The sequence below is a fragment of the Grus americana genome, chromosome 24 (genome assembly GCF_028858705.1).
Source record: "Grus americana isolate bGruAme1 chromosome 24, bGruAme1.mat, whole genome shotgun sequence".
NCBI lineage: Eukaryota > Metazoa > Chordata > Aves > Gruiformes > Gruidae > Grus > Grus americana.
Window position 1 is genome coordinate 5,428,449 of NC_072875.1, and position 22,097 is coordinate 5,450,545.

At 51.5% G+C, this 22,097-nt stretch overlaps 1 protein-coding gene across 7 annotated transcripts in view; it reads right to left on the bottom strand.

Moving 5' to 3' along the window:
* Nucleotides 1-21,891, bottom strand: part of SNX19 (sorting nexin 19) — a 123,438-nt gene extending 101,547 nt beyond the window's left edge. For 4 of the 7 annotated variants that reach the window (XM_054802858.1, XM_054802862.1, XM_054802860.1 and 1 more), the window contains exons 1-10: nt 19,749-21,891; nt 19,218-19,356; nt 18,393-18,493; nt 18,136-18,255; nt 17,723-17,853; nt 16,437-16,533; nt 15,977-16,148; nt 13,655-13,784; nt 1,112-1,296; nt 190-277 (exon numbers count right to left, since the gene is read on the bottom strand). In XM_054802858.1, the coding sequence (XP_054658833.1) occupies nt 190-277; nt 1,112-1,296; nt 13,655-13,784; nt 15,977-16,148; nt 16,437-16,533; nt 17,723-17,853; nt 18,136-18,255; nt 18,393-18,493; nt 19,218-19,356; nt 19,749-21,284 (2,699 nt within the window). In that variant the 5' untranslated portion in view covers nt 21,285-21,891. Of the gene's footprint in view, nt 1-189; nt 278-1,111; nt 1,297-1,439; nt 1,526-13,654; nt 13,785-15,976; nt 16,149-16,436; nt 16,534-17,722; nt 17,854-18,135; nt 18,256-18,392; nt 18,494-19,217; nt 19,357-19,748 lie in introns of those variants that run through there. The other 3 variants (XM_054802864.1, XM_054802863.1, XM_054802865.1) reach the window with 3 other exon arrangements.
* Between the last annotated feature and the right edge of the window lie 206 nt (nt 21,892-22,097).

The window sequence follows — 22,097 nt, forward strand, 5'->3', positions numbered from 1 at the left end:
AGATCCTAGACATGCATCTCCATAACAAGCAAGCCAGACGCCCTTTGGTAGCATAAGTCTATAGGAAAATTAGCCAGATACATTCTGGGCCAAGAAGCTGGCAGCGTGAATCTCACAGCAAAGCCCTGAGCATAGCTTACAAGTCCCAACGCAAAGGCCATCAGGGTAAAGGGACTATAATCCACATACCTGTTTATCACAGGCTGGCCCAGGGACTCCAGTACCAGACTCCAGCTCATCCGACATTTACTGGTTCCAAGGATTTCTTGGATCACATCTGTCAACGTCAGAGACAGCTTTAGGAACTGCATGTTTCCATGGTAGTAAAACGGGGTTGGTCTTCTGCTGGTGGGTACTAATTCGGGTTTGTGATGGTGCTCTGAGCCTGAGACATCTCATGGCCATCATTACCATGCAAGAAAACAGCCAGGGACAGGACCAAATGCCAGGAAGGCTTTCCAGCCTGGAAGGGCATATACTGGCAGCGCTTTTTCCATCCCCAAAGGATAGTAAGGGCCTCTTACTCTGCAGCAAGGAGTTAAAAGTTCAGACTGCACTCACATGGATTAGGCAGCAGCTGTTTTAATGTCAAAGGTCCCCGTGTCAAACTTCAAGAGAGGGGAATCCAATGCAGCTGGGCTCGTGATTTCAGTCCAGTGGAAAAGCCACTCTTTAGAGCAAGAAGCCAAACGCTTTGCCTTAAGACTCTTCTCAGCAAAAGTACCCTTTGGCAGCAGGCAGGAGCAAGGCGTGGCGCTGGCTTTCCTGAGCCCTACCTCAATTGAAGGGCAGCACCAGCACTAAGCGGTGCTGGTCACGTACACGGTCAGTCTGCATCTGGGAATCACCAAGACATGCGTCCTTTCTCCCTGAGCTGCACTGCTCCCTGAATACTTATGCAAACTATCTAGAACTGGGAAATTGTGGTTTTTGCTTGCAGGAAACCAGTCAAACCTCAAAGGTCATGAACGTTTCCCAGTGCCTTGGCACGAGCACGCTCCATCTCTGTGTTTAATCACATTTCTAAAGATGCCAACGCACTGAGGGTTCCCCAGCCTCCCCCACTGCTCCTTTCTCAAGGGCAGCCGACACATCTCTGGGACACACTTACTGGGCAAGATCCCCATCAGGCTCTGCAGGGCCTGCTCTGCTGCTGCTTTCTTCTGTTCCTCTGTCCTGGCTGGTTTAGGCACCGCTGGTAAAACTCCTCCAGGCCAGATGGATTCCTGTAGCAACTGGAGGTACTGGACCCAACGCTGGGTGCAGGTCAGGTTAACCACCTGGACTTCCAGCCACCTGCAGGCACAGGGAGAAAGAGAAAGAGAAAAAGGTCAGGAAAAGTGAGGCTTGGTACCAACTCAGGAGCCTTCTGCTGATCAGAAGCCCTGGAGGGGAAAATCAGCTTGCTGTGTAAGGTAATAAAGTTTCCAAGTCTATACCTTAAACATTTCCACAAGTATAATTAGCTGAGTTCCCCCATGCATCAGAAATAGGTGTACGTTCCCTATCTTGTAGGCAGAAACACCTATGCAAGGTCAAAGAGGAAAAGCAAAAGCCATGAAACGCTCCATCGCCCTGCTGCCCACAGGAAACCAAATGACTAACTGGTCCCTAAAGGGAACACAGCTAAAGGATATGACTGGCCTTAACCTCCTAAGTTATGGCCATGCACAAGACAGAGCTGGAAGAACCACCAAAAGTGGTGTTTTAACTCTAAAACAACCCCCATGACTGACTGAAAGGACATGAGCGTGTTCCAACAACCTGTGCTCCTCTCCTCAGTCCCTCTGCTACCAAAAGTGTCAAGGGTGTCTTGCCTGGAGGCAAAAAGGCATGCTCCCAGGATGGGAAGGCACAAATACCCTGCTGCTTCACGCTCCTCTCATCCCCCTGCTTCCCTGCTGTCCAGCCCTACTCCATCCACTGATAGCAGGCAGTGAAATCATTGCCACTTCCATCCAAAACCCCGCGCTACACACCTATTAAAAGGAAAATTAGGTACCTGCCAACAGAACTGCTGGTCAGCCCTCCTTGCCGGGCCAAAACCGTGCCCTTCATACAGTAACAACCTGCAAATCCTGAGGCCACGGGAATGCTGCTCCATGAAAGGGCTTGGAGGCGTTTGCAGCCTCCACAGGGGAGATGCGTCCACACCACCCAAGTGCTGGCCAGGGAAAGTTTCTAAATCAATCATGCGGACCCTCTTTCCCAGACGTGAAATCACTTCCCTGTGTAATAGCAAAATCCACAGCCATCAGCCAAAACTCACCACTGCCCAAAATCTTTTCCCCCCCAGAATACGAAGAGGCTGTGGACGAATCCCTGATGGCACGGAGACCAACAGGAGGGTCCCCATCAATTTAGCAACACCAGGACTCAGAAGCACAGCACCAATGGCAATAGCCTGCTGCTGCCATCCTCATTAGCGGGAGGCTCCAGAGGAAAAAGGGGAGCATCGGCACAGGGTTGGGGTAGGGAGAAGGCTTGCGATTTTGCCAGGACTTCAAGAGTCCCAGAGGAGAAGAGTCCGCAAGCAGGGCCAGGAGACCCGTTCCTCTTGGCAGCTGGTGTTCGTGCTTGCAATTCCGTCACCACTACGCCCCGGCAGCTCATAGTACATCCAAGAGCATGGGCCCTGCCAAGGCAAACTTTATTTAACCTGCGCTCTGCCAGACTGTCTGCATTCTTCTCAGGCGAGGCATTCGGGCCAAGGGCATCTTTCCCCATGCAACTGGGACAACGTGAGTGGAGAGTCGGGAATAGCAACACCTAAAGGTAACCGGGGCAAAGGAATGGCAGGTAGCCATCATCGGGACCAGGGCTGCAACGTGATGCTCCCTTCTTCAGCACTGAACGAGGTGCCTACTTGCAGGTCTTTAAGGATGCACACCTAGGAGAGACCAGCTGCAAAAGGAAAGGCCATTAAAAAACCTGAAAACGAGCCTTGGTGCAGCAGTAAGGCCTGCTATGTCTCAGGGCAAGGTCTTACTGGAGCACGGGCAACGCTCCCAGTGATCCCAGTACCAGTACTGGAAATGGGGAGACATGGCCTTTACACTCAGCTTCACCGGGGACCCTGAGTACTGATGTTGCTACAAGGTAGTGCCAGAGATCCAAAGCGTAGCTTCTACCTGTCTTAGAGGACAAAATGTCACAGCACATTCCTGCCTGGGAAAAGGCCTTGTTTGAAATACAATTGCTTAAAAGAGTTTTTATCTCCAGCCATCAGTAGAGTTTAACACCCTGGATCATGTTAAACCCTCCAGCCATCCCCAACCAAATTAAAAAGTGTTGAACTGTGGCTCCTCTGGGACAAGAGCTTTCATTAACATAGTTTTTCATTAACATGTTTTCTTATACAACCTGCTTTCCTAATTGAGAAAACATTTGACAAGCAACAGAAGTTCAGAGACTTGGGGACAGAGCTGCAAACAGTACAACCAGGAATCTAGGGAGATCAGATTGAACGTTGACTTGAAATTCATCTCAACAATAGTCACTTACCATCCTTTAAAGCAAAGAACAAGCTTTCTGTTTCTTAGGAATGTTCCTAAAATAGCAAAAAAAAAATCAAACAAAGCTGAACTTAGAAAAGACAGTACATGTTTCCAGACAGCTCAAGAGCAGATTGAGAGCTGACAAATGCTGAGAGGTCCCATACAAACAACCTACCATTTCTAGCTCACTTATTTCCATAAAACCACCAGAACTAGGCAATAAGGCCTAGAAGTAACATCTATAAATCTGATCACGTGTGCACACATTGTGATATGTGAGTGCTTACAGGTCTTGGTTCCCACAGTTGCAAAACATCGTTGATGGATTTTTTTTTTAATTTTTTTTTTTTTTTTTTTTTTTTACTTAATCTGGCAGCTCACTGCTTTCCGCTTTGGGAAGGATCTGAGAACAGCTCCATCAGTTTTGCCCCACCTGCGCTGACACCAGCTACAACTCCATGCAAGCTCCTGAGAAGAAGCCAACTTGCTCCATCACGTGGTGCTCAGACAGTGAGATCCTCACGGCTAGGAAAGGGAGAAGACGCACCCAAAACCACAGAGCATACCAAAAAAAAGAAATTAGATAGGAAAGGGGACAAGAAAGAAGAAAGTGAAAGCAAAGCTAGGTGTAATAGAAGGAGGACTAAAGTCACTGTGCTCTGCATCCCTTTTTGCCAGTCTATTAGTGTGGGGACCCATCCTGGGAAGAGAAGAACTGTCAAGACTGGTCCATCTGGCTCAGCATCCTGCCTGGGAGAGCAGCTGATATTCTGAGATACTCCAAAAGAAAATATCCCTACTCTCAACCCACACCTGTTAAGTCACCACCAACACCCACTTTGGGGGACGGACACTGCATTTGCACAATGCACGCAGGGGCACGTATGAGCAACAGTTATTAAATGGCGAGTAGCAAAGTAACTCCTCAGCTCTTACAACTGCAGTTGTAATTCGGTGAGGGTCACGCCAAGCTTTACTGAAAAATCCTACCCAAGTAAAACCCAGATTTCTATGGCAAATTGACCTTTCCATCAAGCAGACTTGCTAGATCAGGATTAGCAGCTCACACTTCTCACACAGGAACTCCAAATATGTGCTGGTCCAAAGCTGACCTTCACCAGCAGATCACAGATGATTTTTTCATACTATTAAAGGACTAAGCATTAGAGATCCTTGTGCCACATGGAAAGCACACACACGCCTGCTCCCAGGTAGAAATAAATCCAGCAAGAAACACAAATAGACTTCTTTTTTTCAGATGGCTGAGGAGTTACTATTTCCATTCTGCTATTTCATGAAGAAATAGCCTTAATAAGAAAGAAAAACAAACCCATCACTGAACCATCTCCTTACACTTCAGCTGAGACCAGAAATAAAGTGACCTCCTGGGCTCAGACGTTCAAGTGCTTCGATAATGCCCCGCGCAAAGAGACAGACTGCAAAGGCTACGATGTCCTGGACGTTAGTCTGGAGGTGCATAACTTGCCCATGCTGTAAGGGGCCTCTGTTTGAAATAGCTGCTGATGGAGGAATGAAATGGCTGCTAAAAAAGAGCTGATTTAATGCCATGGCTTAAGCTGGAACTCCAAGGTCAGCTGAAGGGATCCATTAAGACAGGAACGGCAGAAACGCCCTGGGAATGAAAAACAAGGCCTGGGGGGTACATACCTTGGCCCTCCTCTGGCACCTAAAAGCAACAAGGGCTGCTAAGACAGAGCACCCTATGGTAAAGACAGACTAAGAGTCAGGAAGAGGCAAAACACAGTGTATGGACTCGGTTTTACCTGGCTCCTGTGAGCTGGATATCCACTTAAGTGGACAGAGGGTTCACCTGCAGATAGAGAGAGCTCAGCACAGCAAGTAAAGGTTGGACAGGTTGGATTTGCTTAGTCTGGAAAAAGAAAGGCCGCGTTAGGAAGACAACAAAGACGAGGAAGCTTCTACTAGTCTGCTTTAGCTGTATGAATGCAGATAGCTCCCTAAGTATAGATGAGGTGGGCATAACAGTAGCAAGTCCAGCTCAACATCTACTGCTCTGCACCCCAGAACAAGGCCTCCGTTTCCCTGAGGTCGGTTAACGCGGCATGGCTAACCAGAAGCTCCAAAAAGGCCCGTGAGACCAAGGTAGTGAAAAGGATCTAAGAAAAAAGCAACATCTGGAAACGCACAAGGCATTCAAACATCTGACTTAAGAAATCAAGAAAGGCTGGTACTGAAATCACCAGGCCATCCCTCCCTTTGCAGTGCTCGTCCCCCAAATTCCTCCCCAAGCTGTGCCTCAAACCACAAGAATATCCTTAGCTCAAAGGCTCAGAAAAAGCAACATTTCAACACTTTGACTGTAAAACATTTCTGAGCAAAGCTTGTAAAACCAAAGAAACAGCTGCAGCGGGCACAGTTAGAAGAATGGAAAAAACACAAATGGAGAGCTTTCGCCCCCAGGCTCGGCTTTTAGCACCTGCTACTTGAGCCCAGGTCCACCTTCCCCGCACAGCCGCCAGCAGAAACACGTGCAGCCGACTGTTGGCACGCTCGGCTCAAACACCTTCAAAGCAAAACCACACTTGTCCAGGCCATCGGTAAACCCTTCGCAGGGGAAGGAAGCAGGAAAAGAGAAAAGAAAGAGTCCTCCATAAATCAAAGAATACGAAGCATCCTGAGTCCTTTTAAACTTCTGGCCAAAGACACACACGCAAAAAGTAAACTATCCTTCTCGGCTTACTGGAAATGTTCCTCTTCTGCTGCCCTATAAAAAGTTTACTATTGTATACGCTATGAACAATACGTCCTGTACCCCTGCCTGAGCACACGGTAATGAAGTGTTTGACCAGCGAGGCAACGGCCCCGTGGCCGAGTGCCTTCCCCTCAAACAGAATGTCTTGCCAGGCTTGTACCTCCCAAGCGCAGCTCCGAGGGCAGTTGCACCAAAAGAAAGAAATGAAGCCGCAGGGAGTTCACGTTGGTAGTATTTGCATCCGATTAGACTTACCTATGCCAAAACCTTGCCAGCGTAAGGCAGTGGGATTTTTTTCTACCTGCTTGATCCAGGCAGTGAGAAGTGGAGCTGAAAAAGCCCTGCAAGAAGTGGGTATGAAGGATATTTCACTGTGAGGCAGAGAGGAGGAAAAAGAGATCATCCCCTCTGCCTGTAGGCATGAAAACACACCTTGGTGTTCAGATTCGGGGCGCTGTTTCCTCTAGAACACACGTGCTGCAAAAAGAAATCACATAAACACAAAGGGCTCCAGCTCTAACATCTTGTCCCCTCACCCTGGGTGAATTAATCGAGCTGCTCTGCTGTGGTTTTTGCTTTTCTCAAGTTATATCTGCAAGTTATACCCCTGCAACACCATGGGGTTCAAAAAAGGGGAGAAAGCTACGTGATTAAAAGAAACCATCCCCAAACCCCCTTGATTTTTAACAAAGCATCTCGGCTTTCGATAACATCTTCATCAAGTATTTATTGAGCCAATTAAGCTCTCAGCAGTGCCCCGGGGAGAGGCCAGGCTGTCTCAGCCAGGTCCTGCTCAGAGCAGATTGCTTCATTAGCCCACTTCAGAATCAAAATACATAAAAACACCATTAACCCTTCACAAGCCAGGGAAAACTAAAGCCAACAAGGAGACTTTTTTCCTCTCAGTCCTTTTCTTCTTTGTCTCTTCTATTTAAAGTAGGAAATTGTTGGGGGTTTGTTTTTTGGGTTTTATTTTCAATCTGGAAAAAAAGTTGGCACATATCTAATTGCTGAAATAGAGTCAAAAGAAAAAAGAGAGATGCAGTTAAAATAATGTTGCAATTGTTATCAAAGCACAGAGTGCTTGCTTCATTCTAGCAGCTGTTTTTGGAAGAATGCTCCTTCTAGAAGAAGAAAAAAAATTTTGTTTGGGACAGAGATTCAAAACCGGATCCAAAATTTCCAGGTGCTTGGAGACAACTGAATCAAGGCCCGTTTCCAAGTTGATTTTTATTTACTTTACATACACACACGAAGACACACACAGTCCCAAAGATCGCTTTTGCTGACATACCACAGGCCTGCGATTTCTACTGCTCCTTGCAGCTACAGTACAAACAGCCAGATCCAGAGACAAGGAGGAAGATGCCATAAGGTTGGTGCGCCCAGATACAAACTGTTGCTGGCTTTTAGGCTAGGGTATGTACTTGCGCCTCCATGGAGAGACAAGACCTTCACTCTCATGTACCTGGGCCTGCCAGCACAGCCCCTCGACGCACGGTTGCAAAGGTCCTTACTAAACACGCCCAAATCAGCTCCCCCAGGTAACAAGCCAGAACAGCAAATGGATTCAGTTGCTCCAGCTGCACTGACACTGCAGAACTGGCAGCCCATTTCTGCCAGCAAAACTTGGAGGTGCTGCCCAAGCCCGGAGTGGTAAGCTACCTGCCAGCTACGAAGCCAGAGGAAAGTGGGAACAGCCACGCTGGGAACAGCTTTAGCATAAACCTTCCCGGCTTCTCCTGGCGCTTGAAGAGCACAAGCCAACCCTCGGCTTCAATGTCTTTTTCAGAAATAAGGCAGGGAGGAAACAGGGAGCCTCCGCAGCCAACGCCTGCCCACACACAGCCGCGTCCTGCCCCAGGATACCCCCTATGCTGGGTGACAATCATACAGCCCAGCTTTGCACTGACCCCCAGTCCAATCCAGCACCGAGATGATGTCTGGCTCAGCACCTCGGCTGTCGGAAACAGCCCCTGCGGGGCTCCAGAGGGCCAGGGCTGGGCAGAATTGCTTGCCCATGAGCAGCATGTTCCCAGCACGCCCAGGGCTGCAGGTGCTTGGCTGCCCAAGCAGGCAGGTTTACTCAGGGACATTTAAGAGGGTCAGGCAACACTACATGCCGGTGGCACTTTCAAGTCAAGAGGATCGAGGAGGCTGCCAAGGGTCTTTGTTTTTGCCAGTTCTGCTGGCACAGAGATCAAGGAGAAAAAAAAAAGAAGAGAAAAAACAGAAGAAAAGAGAAACACCCTGCAAGCAACTCCCTGAAGCTGCAAGCTCCTTGACTTCACACCAGCAGTTGCACAAGTGCCCGTGACACCTGGCCCGACACCGACAGGCTCTGGCAGAGCCCCAAAGCCAAGATGACAGCAAGAAGGCAAGGGCAGCCTGGGGCTGCACACTGGGGTAAACCCCGGCAGCAGCCCACCCGAACCCATCTTGTGCAACGGTCAGGCACCGTGCCACATCCCTGCCGAAGGAGAAATGGGAGATGGGCCGGCAGAGCAAGCTGCGGCCCCCTTTGGGCCAGTGCAGATGTCCGGACTGCGAAGGAACCCCAGGCTTGGCCGCAACGACCCTTTGCTGCCCCATAAAAATCACAGGCTGTGGAAACACTTGGCGGGGCTGGAAGCTGAGCGAGCCCCCGGTGTGAAGGCTAATGAAACCAGCCACACTGCTGAACCATTACCCCTCAACGCACATAGTGAAACAGGGATGGGGGGACACGAAACCTGATGGCATGGAGAGCCGGGAAAGGACAGAGAAGAGGCCACGACAATGCAACAGTTGCCCTGGAGACCAGAGGCTCTATTGCTGATCATGGTTTTTACCTCTGCAGGGAACGACCTCCGTAGCAGTCAGCTCTGAGACCGCTTCGAGGGCCAGGGAGACACATCCTGCTCCCCCCAGCCTTGCATCTGCCATCAAAGGTGCACTGAAAGTGTAGGACAATGTTGGAAAGGACAAATTCCAGAATAACCCACAGCCCTGCAGGCTCCAGCTGCCTGTACAGGCTGCAGCACCGTTCACATCAAACACATCCTCCCTGTACCTACCCCGGAGCGCAGCATCGGCTTCCTCCACATGCCGTAGCTATACCTTGCCCAGATCATTTCCATAGGAAAGCAGGGCTGCCTCTATCAAGGCGTTTGCTTTATAGACCGGAACCTAGCCAAACTGTTTATCCAAACCCTAACAGGCTGAACCCCCTGCCAAAAATCTACGCTGCAACAAGACTTCAGATGCTCCAGAACTACTGCTTATAGGATGAAAACTATCATGTCTCTGTGGCCTTGCCCAGCTCTTGATCCTCAGCAACACCTGGCAAGATCTAGCGCCTCAAATCAAAGACAGCCCCTTGCTGCTACAGCCTTCTTAGGACCACTCAGCCCCATTTTAGCTTACATATTCAGAACCTGTCCTGTGCACTCCCCCAGTGCCCCTTCTCTCCTCTGCTCCCACCTCAGGGCTCAGTGTCCCTCCCCACAAGACCACGGCCTGAGATTCAGCTCAGGGGTGGATCTGAGCTCAGATGGACTTTCCTTTCCCTTGCTAGTTCAGCAGTGGCTGAAACCTTGGGAGAACCAGCTCAAGAGAGGAAACCCTACAAGGAAAACAAGCCAAAGCTAGCCAGCCTTGTAAAGGGAACCAGAGCTAGAAAAACTTGCAAGAAACTGATTACAGATGACAGTCAGGCTTTTATGAGAGCAGTCTCAAAGCATCCCTGGCTCTCTATCCACATCTCACACAGGCTGTAACATCACCTCCCCAAAAACAGCCGCTTCGCTGAGGCACAACGGGACAGGGGACAAAGCCTGGAGGAGCACCAGAGTGACCCAAAGCGAACAGCAAGCCAAGTGAAGTAAGGCAGGGATGCTTCACATTTATTTTAACTCGTCCTTCATGGAACATGACACCATCAAAGCTGCCTGCGTAGGTCCACACACTCCTTTATATACACACAGGCGCTTCCGAGGCCCGGCATGGACTCTGCACCCCAGCCCCACTCAGGTTACAGGGTGCAGACAGCCGGGGTGTGCCAAGACACCTTCCCTCCGCTCGGAGGTTCGCACTGCCACGGCATTCTGTTGTGATGCAGAGGAAGGAGCTAGGAAAAGCATACAGAACCTGGATCTGCAGCTAAAAAATCCTCCCAGGTCCATCTCCAGGATCCTGGCACTCCAGTGGGACTCTCCTCCAGAAAGCGAAGCAGATGTGGGCCTGGGAGAACCCTAGCAGCAGCTGAAAGGCACAGCGGGTTGGTATCGAGTTGGTATCAGCAGCTGCCACCCTGGCTCCACAGCTGCCCCCAGCTCATCGCAGCACAGGCAGACCCTTGACCGGGGGATGGACTGAGGGCAGGGTGCAGGGTCACAGCCATGGCGCTGTTCGTGCACTTGCCATGTATTTTTAACGCTGCTTTGACTCACAAGGCTCTAAAAAGCACATGGATTCTCCAAATGCTTTTTAGCTCTTCCACCAAACACCCCCAGAGCCCAGAATAGCCCCATCTACTCCCCTGTGCAAACAGGTCCCTGTTACAGCCTCCCCAGGAAAGAGAGGGGATCTGCATTTCCAGCCTGTGGGAGGGAAGCAAGAGCCAGACAGAGGAGGGGTGCGGAGCTGGAGCAGGGCAGCGGGTTTGTTTACAGGCAGAGACCCAGCATGCGGAGAGGCTGCTGGAAGCAATCCTCGGCCCCGGGGTCGTCCCTGCTCCCAGCGAGCCTCCCGGCCCCTCCGCCTCTCCTTTCGGCTCCAAAAAAGGATCACTCTGTTACATAATGGGATAAGTGCCGCAGGGATGTGGGCTTGCACACGCGGCCTCCCTTTTACTTAACAATACCTTTTTCGGTCATACAGCCTTCCTCTCCCCGGCTGCCATTAAACTGACAGTCAGGGGAGACAGATAACGCCTGGCTCCAGCTATTTCTGCTACGGAGAAAAGGGGAAAAAGGAGCATGGTGGGATGCTCTGTGCAGAGAATGGCAAACAGAAGGGTAGGGAGGTCCCATAATCAGCAACAGTACAGTGACTCGATGTCACTGCAGGGCATGCTGTGGGCACAGCAAGCCCAAGAGAGAAAACCCGGAGAGTGGGAGTGGCTCTCTGGAGAAGCTGAACCTTGTTTTTGGTGTTTTTCTGTTGATTCTTCTGCTCTGGGATGAGGCACACTCAGTGCAGAGCAGTAGCAATACCCACAAAAGTAGCAGGAGCAGCACACTCCTCCCCAAACACAAGCTGGCAGAGGAGTATCCAGCAGCAACCCCCTTCCTAACACCCAAAGCACTGCTGGGACACCTCCTTTCCACCACCCACCACCTAACCCAGCCACTGATGGCAACAGAGAAGGACCTCATCTCATGCAGCAGTGATTCCTACTTGTATTTTGTAACCAGCAACAGTTAGAGACAGGATGTGTGCCCATCTGCTGCCTCTGGTCTCAGAGGTGGGAGCAACAATGCCTTGAATAGCACATGCTCCCAGAACAGCTTCTGGTATTTTCTCCACCTGTAAAGGTGCCAGCCAGAATGCCAGTGCCAGGGCTGTGCCAGGTCTGGCCCAGCAGCGATCAAGTTGCAAATACTTAAATGGAAGAGAAGTGCCACCAAATCCACACTGCGTCCCTGGATAGGCAGCAGGTCTGAGCTAGAGACTTCCTGATCTATAGGGGACAGCAGTGGCCACCTGGGCCAGTCAGGAGTACGAGTCTCAGCCACATGTGGCCCAGAGACAGTGTGCAATGGCAAGCTGAGTCCCAGCCCTCCACATGGGCTTCCAAAACCTCTAAAAAATCTGCCACCCTTGATTTGAGGTAGGAGAACCTCCACCTTAACACTCTTCCCCTTCAGGAGAGCAAAGCACTGGCCAAGCATGGCCTTCTGAGTTGGGGTGACAATTACAGCAGCAGAAACAGGGGAGAAAAGCGTTCCCTGCAGCAATCCACAAGCAACACCCTCCTCCTGGCAATGGGTCAGTTCACACTGTGCAACTCTTTCCCCTGTCCCCCTCACACCAGACCTGTGGACTCTTGACAGTCCCAGAACAAAAGCAGAGCCAGCATCAATGTGTGGATTTCAGCATGGACATGTGCAGTCCCAGGAACACAGGATTAGTTCAAGAGGTTGTATTTGCACCTTGTCCTGATCACAACACCAAGGAGTCGCGGGACTTCCCAACATCACCTCCAGCCAAAGGTTTGCCTGCAGCACACGTGGGTTCACCCAGACCCGTTGCAGCTACAAACACGTTCACCCTCATGCTGCTCCACCAGCACTACTTGCTGAGTTCCTCCAGCTTCCAGAGCCAAGCGTGTGCTGTGTGTATGACAGCTTCTCTAGTGGAAAATACCAATGCCACATGTCCATGCTGCAGGCTCCCTGGGCGATCAGGACACAGCTTATTAGGAGGTGATGACGTGCATATGCAAGCCCTCATACCTCTGTGCTTACACACAGGGATTGGGTTCCAGCTCATTCCCCAAGAGACCAGAGCCCATTTTGGAGAAATGGGAGCAACACCCACCTTGTCCCACCCAAGGAAACAGACTGGGAGTGATGGCCAGCAGCCCCTGACCTCAAAACACTTCAGCAAGCTCTGCTGAAGGCAGCTTAAATTACCAGCTCTGTTATAATGTGCTGCCCTGCACATTCTCACACTGGCTTTGAATGCCTGCGAGAGACAAAAGAGCACAGGAGTGGGAAAAGCACTGCTCCGAGGCTCCCCCTAGCCAAAGTCCTTCTGAGAAGGCTTTCCTTTTACTCTAAAGACCATATGCTCAGCTAGCAATAATCACCCACGTACAGAAGAAAACAGCAATGCTCTCTGTGTGTCTTGGCCTAGCGCCTTACCACACAGAGGCACTGGCCCCAGAAAGACCATACCAGCTGGCAAGGGTGTCTTTCCCTAACACATCTGTGGGTCACCACCCAAGGCACAGGCACTACTGGCCCACTGCAGATCAGCAAGGCGTGCGCCAGCAAGAGCAAGGGCCCTGGGAGGCTGCGCTCCGAGCTGTTACTTGATAAGTCACTGTTCCCTGCGCCTGTTTATTCTCCTTTTGTAGGAAGGACAATCTGAGCCCCTGGGCAGCGAGAGACCAGGAGGTCAGTCTCTCCCTGGAGAGCCAAGGAGCTGGGCACTCTTGCCCTTTCATGAGGCAAGAAGCCTCCCATTCCCAGGGCTGGATCCTTCCCTTCCCCCGTTGTTAAAGGAAAGGGGCTGCCCACCAGTTACGTTGCTGCACCGGGGAAAACATCCCCTAGCACAAATCTTCAAGGTGTTTCCTCTACGTACATGTGACATCATCTTTACAGAACCTTGTCGTTTGATGAGATGGAAAGCATTTATCTGCATTCAGGCAAGAGCTCCATTTTAGACTGTCACTCCAAAGGCAGAGCTGTGAGGTTGGTCCCTGAGGTCTTACCTTTGAATGAGTGTGCCAAAGAGCAGGTGGAAGACCTTCTGGATGCTCTCTGTGCACAGCCAGCTCCAGTGATCCATCAGCAGCAGACGAAGCACGTCCAGGGCCAGGTCAGCCAAAGCTGTCTCAGAGTCTGCCAGGATGAAGAGGAGGGTCAGATGAAGGAGCCAACTCAACACCTAAGCAAACCTGGTAGAAAGCATCATCCAAAACTCACGTTTCCCCCCCCCCCCGCCCAACAGCCACCTCAACCCTGATGACCTGCTGCAGTACAGGCAGCCTGGGGAGCCTGCCCACCCAGGCTCCTGCCCTGATCACTCTTTCATTTCCGCTTTCATCCCAGCAGCCCCAGCCTTCCTACCAAGGGATGCACCAGACCAGAACGTGGCTGCTCTGAGCACCCAGTTCCTTCTCGGTTCAGCCAAGGGATTATCAAACCCCAGTCCATCCGTGGGGATGGCGGCGTGCCCAAAACAGGTGAGAAAGAAGGCAGGGACTGTAGCCAGGAGAAAGGTACATTGCTGAAGCCTATTTTCACAGTCTTCAACATTTTCCCTCTTCCAGCGTAGAGTTTTTCAGGCGCAAGACTGCAGTCAGTGTCTGCAGGCTGCCATCGTGTGGCAGGTCCAAGTCTCAGCAGGAAGATGGATGAACCACATCTGGATAAACCAGATGCATCAGGTCAGACAAAAACCCACACATGTGCCCACACATCCCTGATGACACAGACCTAGGACAACAAAACCTCTCTCTGATCCTCAGGAGGATTTCAAAGCCTACAGCGTAAATACATCCTACTTGCTAGAGGATTATTTTTATGCTGCTTGGCCCCAAAATATCATAGGTATTATGCAGAACAAGCTTAGTGATGTACCACAAACCTGCCTGAGACAACCACTAAGCCAGTGCTCCTGTACAGCAGCTTCTCCTACTCTGCCATTCCTTGATGCCTGATCTTTCAGCCACACTCTGCCTACAAAGAGCCCATGAGACTGTTCACACACAATTTACTGCTGGAGATAAAGAAGAGAGGGATTCTGGACCCCAGCGCCTCTCCTCTTCCTCTCCCTGCTGCAGACAAGCTGGACTAATTAACTCCAGCCCATTTCACTTGGAAAAGACAAGGTATGTGGCTGCATTTGGCACCTCTTGCTCCAGGCTATGCACAAGTTACTCCTCACTTGCTTTGCCCTTTGAGACTTGACTTCCCTGTGCAAAAAAACTGGAGCAGGCTGTTTAGCTTCACAGTAACTCCACACAAAGAGCATCGTCAGCAAGCTCTGTTTATTCCCATAGCATCCAAGTCCCCTTCCTCAGAGAGCTGCTGGCCAACCTCTTCCAAGAAGTCACCCAGTAAGCAGATACAGACACCGGTTGCCTTTTTAAGCCAATTGCTCCCCAAACATTCATTCCCCTTACCCTGCCAGACCAGCCTGCTCTGTCTCGGCTCTGAAGCATCACAGGCCTGCAGGCATTTGACATCATTTATGTTAAATTTCCTTAAGGGTTCAGTTAACTTGGCCTGCCTGTATCTCTTGCGCTCTGTGCAGAGCGCTGACCTCCGATTCCAGTCCTGCTCCCCAGCAGCCCCAAAACAAACGCGGGCGTGCGTTCAAAGATTATAGGCAAAGCTGGTAGCACAGGCTAGGTTTCAGAATACCAGACCCATCCCGTCACAAGCACGTGGTTTCAGTCAGAGCTTGCCAAACTTGAACCACTGGAGTGAAATTTTTGGAAAGTTCCAGCTGATACAACTCAGCTATTCCAAGAAGATTAGAGAACATGTTTTTGCTCGCTTTCAGGATAAACTTGTAACTGCTCTGAGAGGCCGTAGCATTCCCGTGCTTTAGAGGAGGGATCTCTAATCAGAAAGGGAACATCATTCCTTGATCTGGGATTACATATTCGCTATTCTCACCAAATCTATCTAAACTTAACTGAATCTCAGAAGGTCCTTTTATAACATATGAACATATCAAGGTTAACTTGAGACTACCAAGAAGCCGTAAACTGGCCATTTTTCAGTTTCTAAGAGCTTGATTTTACAACATTGGCAGTTTAAGCAGCGCGTCCTTAAGAAACTTCTTTCTGCAGTAACTGTACTGAGTACACTAAGGTGAAGATCTACAGCAACACAACTGAGCCAAGACTCAATTTGCTTCCAATTGCAATAAAGACCAGAGTAATCACCTAACAGGACTGGAAAAACTCAGTTTGCCTTCCCTTTAATCAAGGGACTTTTTTTTAAGCCGAGCCTGCAGATGTCAGAGCTGTTGCAATACCAAGAGAGATACGCTGAATTGCTAACAGAGGGGCTGAGCTCACCAGAGTCTGTGTCCGGATGTGCCCCCAGCTCGTCCATATCCTCCTGCACGGAGCTTTCCTTAGCTTCTCTGCCTCCCACACCTTCAGGAGCTTTGCTGGGGATTGCCTCCAGCAGCTTCTCCTGCTTCTGGATGAAGGACTCCATAGCAGCCAGCGACAGGGTGCCAGAGACCTACAAAAGCACCGGTGTATCAATACCACAGCATCGAGCTGCACACAGCCGGAGTTGAACAGATATTCAAAGTCTCCACTGCCCAGACAGCCTCCCACCGCCTGGTTTGCACCTTGTTCTATCCAACAGCACAGCCAGGGCTGCTTATTGCCTTTCTGCAAAGGCCTGGCATGCAGGAACAAGGCTGCAACAGCCACAACCCTTGTGCACGTGGGTTATCCCAAGCCAGCATCCAAACAGGGCAATGATTAGAATCACAAAAGGATTGCAAGAGGGATCTGAACTTACAGCGCTGCCCTCCCTGATAGAGTAGATGATCCTGTCATGCGCTTCACTCGCACTCAGCACCGGAGCAATTTTACTGGATGAGAACCTCAGCCTGGACCTGGAGAGGAAAGACATGATGGCACAGTCAGGGTTTTCTCGGCAACCTGCAAGCCATGAGCTCCCGAGCCTCAGTCAAGAACCTGGACCAGCTATCTTTGTCCAGGGCTTATCTTGCCCGCACTAAGAAGTCCGATTAGACCTAAAGTGATTAAAAAAAGCATCTGCCCTCAGGATAACTAAGAGGTGGCAGTAAAACCATGCCACAAAAGCATTAAAGCGCTTTTCCTCAACTACACAGGGGCCTGGCCAAGGCTTTCCACCATCCACCAGATACATACACCTTCTGCGGCAGCTATGTTAAGGTATAAGCTTACATATAGATAGGTGTAGGCGTTTCTGTTCAGTGAGGCATGAGCACCACAGCATACACAGGAAAAAATGTTCAGAAAAGCCTCTGAGACATACTCAGCAGGATTGTGAAATCCTATTATAAAAACGCACACACAGAAAGGAGGATATGAAAGGGCATTTGGGATTGTGGGACAAATTGTAAAATTGCCTGTTTATCATTAAGGAATGTCCTTTTCAGCCAAGACACTTCAAAACTTGTACTTTTTTTGGTTTGTCTTTTTGTTCAAAGCAGCTTTTTCTAGCAAAACATCATTCTTCCCGAAAAAAAGCCATATTCGTGCAGAAGATCTCTTCTTCAGCGGAAGACTCACTGATTGGCATGATGGGGCTTGTCACCGCCAGCAATGCCACATAAACACTTGGTGAGCAACCTACATGCCATGACCTTAAACACTACTCTTAAATAAATACTCATAAGTTTGCTGGGCAAGGTGGAACGCCACTGTGCTCAACACATAGGAGAGGGAGTAAACCTATAGGTAGACAAGTTATAACTGTATTCTGCAGTAACTCGCCACATATATGAGTCATGTACATGTTTAAGGTTAGAAAGCAATTCTCCAGGAGCATCAAAGTGTTTGCTGGTAAATGCCACCACCTCACAGCTCCCTCAGGAAGAAACCCACCTTCTGTGAAAGCCTGAGCATTCTTAGAAAATCCTTTACCCAAACAGGAACTCAAGTACCCTTGCTCAGCACGTGGAAGCACAAGCAATTTAGCTACAGTACGACAGCAACATGTCAAGCATCAAGTCAGTACTTCCCTACAATGGAGTCAGCTTACTTACGAAGCCCACGTTCTGCATAAAGCATAGGGGAAGCTGAAGGAGCCCTTACTTGTTAGCCTTCTTCCCATCTGTCTGAGGTTTCCCATCCACTTCAGACTCACTAAGATCCTCCGTGGGGCTCTGGGGCTCTGACCTGGGGAACGCCGTCTTCAAGGTGTCCACGATGGCATTGACAACAATCTGCAAAAGCCAGCAGTGCTGTCAATTGAATGTATTCCTACTCCTCGAACACAAACTAAGAGTTTTCAGACTTGTGCTCTATTTTCTACGATAACCCCCAAGCTCTTTGAGACGGACTCTGACTCTTTCTAGCTTTCCAGGCGAGCTGAGCCCAGCTACACAGACAGCGTTCAACCTTTCTGGCTACTGCTGCAGTAGCCATAAATGTAGACTTTGAAGCCCAAGAGGCACGTCTAGGTGCAGTTCCAAGTGGTTCAGATAACTAGTTCCCCACTTTTCTACCTTGTCTATCCTGGAGACAACGAAGGGTTTCTTGACAAATGCAATCCTGGCATCAGTGTTCAGGGCGAGGAACTCCTGCACCTCCTCACTGTTTGCAATCTCAGGGACCGCACACAATTGCTGCGAGGAAAGATGTAGCTTTAGGTCTTTTTTGAGCCAGCTTCCCAGTTGAAAGATTTGATGTGCTCCACTGTCTGTCAGTACAGAGCTGTCCCGAGCACTGCTCTCTAGCTCACAGGGGCACACAAGCATCTCACCTTCAAGAAAGATTCTAGCAGACTTTTTCTGGCTTCCACTTTATCACTGTCCATGTTTCCAAATGGAAGATCAGGAAACAGTTTCTTTGGACCTTTGATATCTACAAACGAAACAAACCCATCAGCAAGCTCGAGAAAACCGCAACGGTTGTATTAAAATTTTAATGCTGTCATGCTTAAGACTACCACTACACGCTGCCCGGCATCAGCCCAAGATAATATGCCCCTCAAAACAGGGTGGCTGAAGTGGACCTTAAATCCATACAGAACTTGCATTCTGCTGATATCCTATCATCCGTGCCTTTAATGCTAAAGAAGCAAGAACACCAGTTTAGCACAAGGACTCTAGATCATCCACAGAGCCCAAAAATTCTCAACAGTTTTCCAGCCAAACCCTCAGATCTGTCAGAACCAAGGGAAGATGTGGGAACATGCTCAATTCAATGAAGCTTTACACGTGAGTAGCATTAGAAGAAACACTGTTTTCTTTCAAAAGCTTATGTTTAACAGATATTACTCTACTTTCTCGTATGCAAACAAGACATCTGCAGATACCAATGTTTCTATTTACCGTTAAGATACAAAACTACAAAAGCAAGCGTTGTGATCTGAACGGGAACAAGCATGTTTCGAAACACTGGAATCTGCTGCCAAAAAGAAATAAATCTCTCCTCCAGTCAGCTCTGCACAGAAGGCTGGAGGATGCAGGCATCACAAACAACCCGGCCTCCAGAGCTGCACAGGCAGGGCGGGATACCCTCAGAGGAACATGGACTGAGGCAAGAGGGAGAAGGATTTACTCAGAAAGTTAATGCAGGCACTGACTTTTCAGGAACTTGCGGAGCTCCTGTTTCTCCTCCAGTCTGGTCTGGAGATTGAGGAACTCCCGGTAACGGCGGTTCACAGTGTGGTAAGCCATTTGCTGAAGGCTGCCTGCGCTCTCACCCTCCAGGGCTGTCTCGTACTGAGGAGGAAGGCAACAGTCAATAATCCTTACAGACCCCCAAACAGCCCTGCTGTGCTGTGGTCCCTGTCGGCCCCACAGTCCCCAGAGCCCACTGAGGTCCCACCTAACAATTCCTCAGATCAACCCTTCCTGAGGAACAGGGGCTGCACAGCACACAGATCCCTCACGATGAAGGGAATGGTGAAAACAGGATAAAGACTCAACCAGCCCCACACAACTCTTGCCCAAGAGCGGGAACCCCTATCCCACACCTGAACAGCTACAGGGAAAACACTGTGCCTGATATTCCCCAGCTGCCAGACAAAACTTGCTGTCGAGCCACACACAGCACAAATCCTCGTCTCCAAACACTAGCCCGTGGTCCCCTTGCAGAGGTGGGTCACCTTTACCTTGACGGTGTACAGGGTGTAGGGGTGGAAGCCAGTCCCGCTGTGCTCTCGGGCAGTGATGGTCCCAGTTATCCGCAGGTTCTGGATGACAACCGGCCCGTCGGGGCTGCTGAGGGGCTCAAAGCTGAAGGTACTGATGGAAGCTGTTGGGGAGGATGAGAGCGGGGGAAGAGCCTGCCCAGGGTCTGGGGAGCTTTGCTGTGGGCCCTCTGCTGCCGCCAGATCTTTCCCCAAGCTGGAGGGCCTCTGTGAGGAGGCCTTCTTGGCCACAGCTGGGCTTTCCTCTTCCTTCTCAACTGCCGGGTCGATCTGGATGTCAGGGCAGGAGCTCAGCACAAAAGCAGAGGTGGGAAGCAGGCCAGCATCTGAGCTGGCGGCAATGCCCTCCTCCAGATCCCCCACACCATCCTCCAAAGCAGCCGGTCCCTCCAGCACAGTGGAGTTGTCCTGGAGGGGTTCATCGAGGAATTCTCCCGCAGGTGACGGTGCCAGCAGGTCCGTGTCCTGGCCCGCATCGGGTGCGGGGGACTCTAGCTCCAAACCCTCACAGGGGAAGAGGGAGCCCAGGGCTTGTGGGCGGAGAAAGGGCTCCTCTGTGTGGTATGACCTGCTCGCCGGGTCCTCTCCCTCCTCACCAGCAGCCCCTGACTCTCGTCCAGGCACCTCCGTGGGCCTCGGGGAAGGGGGCAGCCCAGCAGGATTGGCATCTGTCTGCACCATAAAGGGCAAGAAATCAGGCACTGGGGGTGCAAGGGGTGGCTCCTCTCCCCGGGTCTTTTTGGAGAAAGCCCCAATGAGCAGAAGGTTGATCGAGTCAGGATCAGCCATTTTCCTGATGGCAGGCAGCAGCACATTGCAGGTGACCAGCTCCACCACCACGAAGCGTCCTGTCCGTGTCTCCAGATGGGGCTGGGGCACCAGCGCCTGCAGCAGCTTCTCCACAGCAGCCCGGGCATAGCCCACCTCGGCCGCTGGGCTGCAGAGGGCAGGATGGGGCCCTGCCAGCTGGCTGTACTCCTGCCACAGGGTCCGGCTACCCTCTGGGTCACTCCTTAGGGCCTCACGGGCCTGCAGGTAGCTCTGCAAGTGATGGCCGCAGAGGAGGAGGAGGCGGCGGGCCAGGGCTTGGCGGTCCACTCGTCCCATCCGCCGCCTCAGCTCAGCAGCCAGGCCCATCATAGCCTTCTCCACCTCGGCCTCGAAGGCTGGCTCACTGCTGACGGTGCGGTACCAGGAAGCGACAAAGTCCCGCACCACTTTGTGGATGGTGCTGGCAATCTCCCTCTCCAGCCACCCTTCAGGAGCCGGGCAGTGAGGCAGGGGCTGCAGGGAGCTGACAAAGCGCTCCAGCCGCAGCCGCCGGCCAGGGGGGCTGAGAGTACGGGGGCCAAGCCAGCCACCCAGTGCCACCAGCACCCCGCAGAGCAGTCCCAACGCCCGCAGGTCAAGCAGCAGCTGCAGGGCCAGCAGCCAGCCCAGCGCAGCCACCAACACCACCAGCGCCCGGCGGGCCCCTGATGGCCCCTGGCCTGGCATGGCAGAGCTGGGCAGAGCGAGCCACCCTGGGGCTACTGCCCTAACGGCCACCACAGCCTGAACAGCCAGACAACAGGGTTCCTCCAGGCCAGACCAACTCGGCTCCTCAGTGGACACCAGGGCTCAACTGACCAGGTTCCTCACTGGGCACCGGGGCTCACCAGAGCCCAACAGACCAGGCCCCTCACTGGGCACCGGGGCTCACCAGAGCCCAACAGACCAGGCCCCTCACTGGGCACCGGGGCTCACCAGAGCCCAACAGACCGGGCTCCTTCACTGGGCACCGGGGCTCACCAGAGCCCAACAGACCGGGCTCCTTCACTGGGCACCGGGGCTCACCAGAGCCCAACAGACCGGGCTCCTTCACCGGGCACCGGGACCCAACCGACCAGGCCCCTCACCGGGACTCATCAAGGCCCAACCGACCCGGGTCCCTCACCGAGGCCAGCCCAACCGAGCTCCTCACCAGGGTGACCCTACAAGCACCAGAGCCCCCCGCTGCTGCGGGCACACCGCTCCACACCCAACCGGTACCGACACAGCGGCCCCGCCGCACTCACCGCCCCGGCATTATAACCAGCACCGCGGCGAGACGCCCACCGGCACTTCCGGCGCCACTTCCGGTACCACGCCTCCCGAGGAGAGCGGCCGAGAGGCGACCTCGCTCTCTCCCTAGCGCCCCCTAGCCGGCGGGCGGGCTCACGGCGTTGCCGTTAGGCTTTGAAAACCAAAAAAAAAAAAAAAAAACAACCCAAAAAACCAGGAAAACCTGGAAAGTTTGCAGCGCGAGGCGGGAAAACCGATTTTTTTGCA